Raw genomic sequence first — 6,087 nt, 5'->3', positions numbered from 1 at the left:
AATCAATGAAGCATGGGCGCCCTCTACTTGACCCCTAGCACCTCAGGACACTTGTTGATCATCCATGAGCAATGTAGGATGTGTTGTGATGATCTTGTGCACCAAACTTTGCTATAAAAGGGCATACTTGGTTCACAAATAAAACACACCTCAAAACACATCTTCTGATCATTCCTGGAGCTCACAAGCTTTCTTCTAACATTCCTAAGTCGTGCATAAGCTTCTGTAAGTATGCCAAACCTTCTATGGCTTTGTTTTTGCTTAGTTTAGCCTAAAAGTCAATCCGTCGTAATTAACGATTGACTTTGCGATAAATCACGAATGGTCCAGTGAATTGTCGAATCAAAAGTATTTATGTGTTGGTATTTATGTGGGCAATAAACCCCTAAAAGGGTTCCTCCCGATCACCACTCTAACTAGTTCAAATGTCGAGTCAAACGTATACTTAAAAAGTCAACAGAAAGCCATTTTTGCGATTCTTGCATAATCTGTAATATAGGTGATATGTAACCTGTTTGAATACTCATAAAACATGATAATAAGTATACTAACTTGTCTAAGCTCGTTTGATTCGGCCATTTGCTATATTGACCCGGTTCGGAGCCGAATGTCGCAAAAGTTTGACTTTTGCTTTGACTTCAGTTCTGACCCGTTTTCGTGCAATGTAGATATGCCTTAGGACTCTCTTAGGACCAGGTCACGTGATGGTATCGCCCTCTGTGACCGGTTCGTTGTTTGTCCGAGTCTTTTACGCATTTCCGTTAATTGCTTAAAAGTTGACCGTAACGCCCTTTTCAAAATAAAACGAGTATTTCGGACACGTGAAGGGACCATAACCTTGCTTACTAAATTCTAAGAATGTCCCTAAAGTTTCACGCCAATCCGAGGTCTAGAATAGAAGTTATGCTAAATAGCGCAATTAAAAGAAACTTTTGTAATAAACGGCGCGATTAGCATAACGCCTACCTAAACCAAGATTTCGACACCAAACCTTTTACTCACTGTTGTAAAATAATATTTTGGGATTTTTAAAGATTTTTAATTAATTTTAACTTGCTCATAACCTGCGGTTATGGCTACGGTTCGGTAAATACCGAATATGCCCTTTTCGGCCAAAACTTGAGTTCTACAAGGTCTTTTGACCCGATTCCAGTTGCTACTGATTTTAAATAATAAATAAAGTATTTTGGACTGTATAAACTGAACGGGAAACTCAGATTTCCTGTAGAACTCAGAAAGCCCTTTAAAAGTCCTTAAAATGATCGGAAAACCCCTACGGGGCGTATAATGAACTAAAACTCGTTACGGGCATTATGGAAGGTATCCTACTGATACCACAACCTCTTTAAGGCATATTGACTTAGGAAAACAGTGTAGGACTCTTACGGTTACCCGTTGCGCCTATTGCGCGCACGGTTCGGCTTATGTAACTAGTTTACATAAATTAGCCGATACGGGTCAAACCATATTATTTTGACCCCAAAATCCAGAGTGTGAATATTAAACCCATATAAAACAAGCCTTCAAACTTGTTGGGTCAGAATCACATTTCATTCCCGGTTTTCTCCTTTCACGCGATTAAATCGTATCTATCCTTTGAAACTGACCGGTCTAGGCTACGGCTAATATAAAGACCCGTTAGAATTCTAATAGGTTATTTTAAAACCATCGTTCCAGAATAGGAGCCCCAGTAAAAGATATCTGTGATTTAATCAATTAAGGACAATACTTGCAAAGGTAAATACTTTTAACTTATTTTCCGTATTACGGGCTTGGGTTACGGTATCTAAAATACCGCTTGGTCGGGCAATTGACCCCAACTCATTTGTAGTTGGGTATATCAATGTGACCCGTTTAAAAATTTGTTTTGTTGGCTTAACGCCTTTGGGGGCTTAATGACCATGTCACGGATATCCTTGGCATCATTTTACGAAATGGCCACGACCTCGACATCCGGGTGTAGGCGTACACCCGGCATTATGTCTATATTATTAAAAGACGTAACCGTTGGTTTACCCACCTCGGTTTTACGCAATGTGGTGTGTCTATTAAACTTTAACCCGGCACGAGCCGGGCGACCGAACGCATAACAAACATGTAATTCTTTACAAGATTTAATTATAAATTATCCCAAGTTATAAAAGAGTTTATGTCTTGTGTATTCAAATCAATTTTAATAAAAATTTTACAAAAGTGTCGGTTGAATGTATTTACCAGTGTAAACTGACGTATTTTCCTAAAAAGATTAAGTGCAGGTACTAAACGTAATCGGCTGGCTATAGCTCCTTAGCATCTTAAGAAGTCTCGCAAGCTTTGATGCCTTGTCTGTTGAACAATACTTTCTATTATTTTGATCCCCCCTGTGGATACCATTCGACTATTTGTGATACATTCGATATTACAATCAATGGTTGAATTATATTTATCTTTATGCTTCCGCTGTGCATTCATATAATTGTGTGGTTTGACTATATTGTTGCCAACTACGTCACGGTAATCCCCCACCGGGCCCACCGGTGATACAGGTGGAAATCGGGGTGTGACACACGACTTCCGCGTCAGATAACTTGCCCGAAATGAACTTAAACGACGACCCCCTTGACGAACCCGATCAACCCCTTGACGACCCCGTTGAAGAAGATACACCCACAAGGCCACGACGCAGAAGAGGTGGTGAATCGTCAAGCAAAGGTAAGGAAGCGGTGGCGGAGTCGATCTTCAGAATCGAAGAGGAGAAAATGACCCAATTCAAGAAGGCCGAATAAAGAAAAGAAACAATGATGTCCCTAAAAGTTGAACGCGAGCAGGCGTACAAGGAACACTTGAAAACGATTGAAAGACAAAATGATTTAAAAATCTTGTGTGAAAACCACACCCATCTCGACGAACCGTTCAAGTCAATTGTCATTCAACAAAAGCGCGCGATTTGCGCAAAGTGGGGTTGGGAGATGCCACCCGTTTAGTTGTTTTTTATTTGGCTATGTAATTTATTTTTAAAGTTTAATGAAATTTATAATTTAGTGTTTTATTTTTAATTTCTAATTTTAAAATGAAAATTAAAAAAATTGGGAGTGATAGAATTCCATCACTAGTGATTCCACCCCTCCTACATTTCTATCACTAGTGATAGAAATTTTTGATGACATGGCATGATTTGATTGGAGAGTGAAAGTGATAGAATCTATCACTAGTGAACCACCTCACCTCCCCTTAGTCTCCATATTTTTTTTAAATACGGTTTTCTTGATAGATAAAAAGAATGCTGGAAATAGAAGAGTAGAGCTTTGGGTTTTTCATATCGGTTTGTAATTTTGTAAGGACCTTCGTATTTATATAATTATATGATGTGTTTTTTAGATTCTAGTGACGACGTTCTTTTTTCAATTGTATCGTATTTTTATTATGTGACCAACCGAACCTGACCCAAACCATCACGTTGACCCATATATTATTATGTGTGGGGTTTTATGAAATTGGAGCTTCTGGTGACCCCATAGGAAAAATTCCAGGATCCACATTTGCCTGTCATAACATGCTTATATCGATATATAGACATTTGTGGTGCACATGCAGATAACGTATTGTTGATTTAAGTTGTACACGGTAGGACCACCATATACATAATCACAAGTGTATTCTTTATAAGGGGACCCGGGGCGGTCTCCAAAGATTCCGTGATAGTATAACGTGCTCAACCATAACGCGTTGAACTCGACTGCCGCTATACACTTCAATGCGTTATACATTAACGGAAACCGATTTTCGTTATCTCCATCACGCGTTATGGTTTATTTTTGTGAGGGTATTTGTTGGTTGGGGGAAATTGTTGGGTGTGGTGGTGAGTGATGACCACCCCCACTAAAAATGGTTGTGAGTGATGGAAAAATGGTCAATGACATGGCGAAACTTGATTGGTGCTTGTGAGTGATAAATTCTATCACTAGTGAACCACCCCTAGTCCCCTAAGGACTATAAGAGACGCGAGCAAGGGTTTGTTTTTTTATTCTAAAAATGGAGAGTGAAGGTAGTTGCAAGGTTTGTGTGACTGGAGGTGCAGGCTACATTGGTTCAGCTCTAGTTCACTCACTTCTTCAAAAAGGTTACACTGTCCATGCTACTCTAAGAAACCTGGGTACCCTTCCTTTCCTTCATGTTTGTATTTATATCGGTAAATCGGATCAATGATTGCCGCGGGTTCCCTCCTATTCCATTAATGTTATTTTCATGACAGGTGATGAATCCAAGGTGGGACTTTTGAAAAGTTTCCCATTTGCAGAAGAAAGACTTCATTTGTTTGAAGCTGATATTTACAAGCCAGAAGAGTTCCAAGAGGCAATACAAGGTTGTGTCTTTGTTTTCCATGTTGCAACCCCCTTACAACACACTACTGGCTACGAGGTCTTACTTTCTTAAATTTTTGACCAATAATCAAGATTCTCAATGTCCACAAAAAGATTAAAGCTAATTTTCTGATTATTGTGCATATGTATAGTACAATAATGTCGTAGACGCAGCTGTAAATTCCGTGAAAAAGATCGTCGATGCTTGCACACACTCAGGGACAGTGAAGCGGCTCATCTACACAGCTTCCGTCGTTGCAGCTTCGCCTTTAAAAGATGACGGGAGCGGTTATAAGGTCACCATGGATGAAAGTTGTTGGACACCCCTTCATCTCGACGTCCCTTACGAAAATGAACAGTTGAAGGTTTTAATCGTCTAATTTCAATAGATTTTTTTGTTAACTTCATTTCTTTTCTATTTTCCTTCATATTTTCGAAATGCGTTTATTATGTTTTCCCCCAGGACTACACAAAATCTAAAACAAAATCAGAGCAAGAAATATTGAAACTTGGGGAAGAGAAAGCAAATGAGTTTGAGGTAGTGACATTAGGTTGTGGGCTTGTGGGGGGAGGAGGATGTCTAACATACCCTACAACCAGTGTGGTGATGTTCATATCACAAATTGCCAACAATTCCACATGTTACCAATCTCTAAGGTACTTGGAAGAATTGTTAGGGAAAATTCCGATTGTTCACATCGAGGACGTTTGTCGAGCACATATTTTTTGTGCAGAGACGCCATCAGTTAGCGGAAGGTTCTTATGCGCTAGCTCGTATGTAACAAGTGCAGAAATTGCAAAGTATTATCAGAAAACGTACCCACAATTGAACCAAGAGTAAGTTTCATGAAATAACAACATACTTCAGAAAAAAAAATGTGACATAAATGTTAACATTTATGTCACATTTTTTTTAACGTTAATATGCTAGATTATCATGGATTTCGTGTTTTAGGTATCTAGAAGAACATGGAAGATTTATCAAATGGGGATCGAAAAAGCTCGAGGATAAAGGTTTTGCGTACAAATATAGTACCGAGACGATCTTAGATGATTGTCTTGAATGTGCAAAGGGGTCAGGCGTTATTTAGAAATAAATAATGATTTTCTTTGCAAAAACATTTTATGAACACATGGTGTGATCAATAAAGATTTCTACTTAATGTTATTGGTGTATTGTAATATTTCTTATGACATGGACTTCGTTATATATATGAATTAGGTTATAATCCCGTGTATTATACGGGTTGAATAAATAAATTTTATATACAAAATAATGATACAATATTTCTTTAAAAACCTCATTTATTGTACGGGTTGAATAAATATAATTTTATATATGAAATAATAAAAAAGTTATATCTATAAGAACCATATTGTACGGGTTGAATATTATACCAAATTAAAAAAAGTTATATCTTTAAAATCACGTGTATTACACGGCTTTAATAAATGTAATTTTATATACCAAATAATAAAAAAATACATCTTTAAAAATATGCGCATTACACAGTTTGAATATTTGTAATTTTCTATCCTAAATAATAAACATTATATATCGTTAAAAAACCCTGTATATTGTACGAACTGAATAAATCTAATTTTGTATATCAAATAATAAAAAGTCATATTTAAAAAACCTCATGTATTACATGGGTCGAGTAACTGGAATTATGTATAGTGAAAATAAAAAAACATTTAATATATTAATCAAAAGTTTGGTTTTCATGATAAAAATAGATTATCA

At 37.1% G+C, this 6,087-nt stretch overlaps 1 protein-coding gene across 1 annotated transcript; it reads left to right on the top strand.

The window, feature by feature from the left end:
• The first annotated feature begins 3,645 nt into the window (after nucleotides 1–3,645).
• Nucleotides 3,646–5,524, top strand: LOC110937582 (anthocyanidin reductase ((2S)-flavan-3-ol-forming)). The gene is made up of 5 exons (XM_022180025.2): nucleotides 3,646–4,132; nucleotides 4,232–4,398; nucleotides 4,493–4,705; nucleotides 4,804–5,177; nucleotides 5,296–5,524. The coding sequence occupies exons 1-5, from the start codon at nucleotides 4,012–4,014 to the stop codon at nucleotides 5,429–5,431; spliced, it is 1,011 nt and encodes a 336-aa protein (XP_022035717.1). The 5' UTR covers nucleotides 3,646–4,011; the 3' UTR covers nucleotides 5,432–5,524.
• The last annotated feature ends 563 nt before the right edge of the window (nucleotides 5,525–6,087 follow it).

The sequence above is a fragment of the Helianthus annuus genome, chromosome 4 (assembly GCF_002127325.2).
Source record: "Helianthus annuus cultivar XRQ/B chromosome 4, HanXRQr2.0-SUNRISE, whole genome shotgun sequence".
In the NCBI taxonomy this organism is placed as follows: Eukaryota; Viridiplantae; Streptophyta; class Magnoliopsida; order Asterales; family Asteraceae; genus Helianthus; species Helianthus annuus.
Note: the sequence above shows the minus strand (reverse complement) of the source record. Positions and strands in the feature narration are given on the sequence as shown.

Bases quoted from the DNA above. Each gene is read 5' to 3' on its own strand.
- LOC110937582 (XM_022180025.2), top strand. From the start codon at position 4,012: ATGGAGAGTGAAGGTAGTTGCAAGGTTTGTGTGACTGGAGGTGCAGGC. The intron at 4,706-4,803 runs GTTTTAATCGTC...GTTTTCCCCCAG, and splicing joins ACGAAAATGAACAGTTGAAG to GACTACACAAAATCTAAAAC. The intron at 5,178-5,295 runs GTAAGTTTCATG...TTCGTGTTTTAG, and splicing joins TACCCACAATTGAACCAAGA to GTATCTAGAAGAACATGGAA.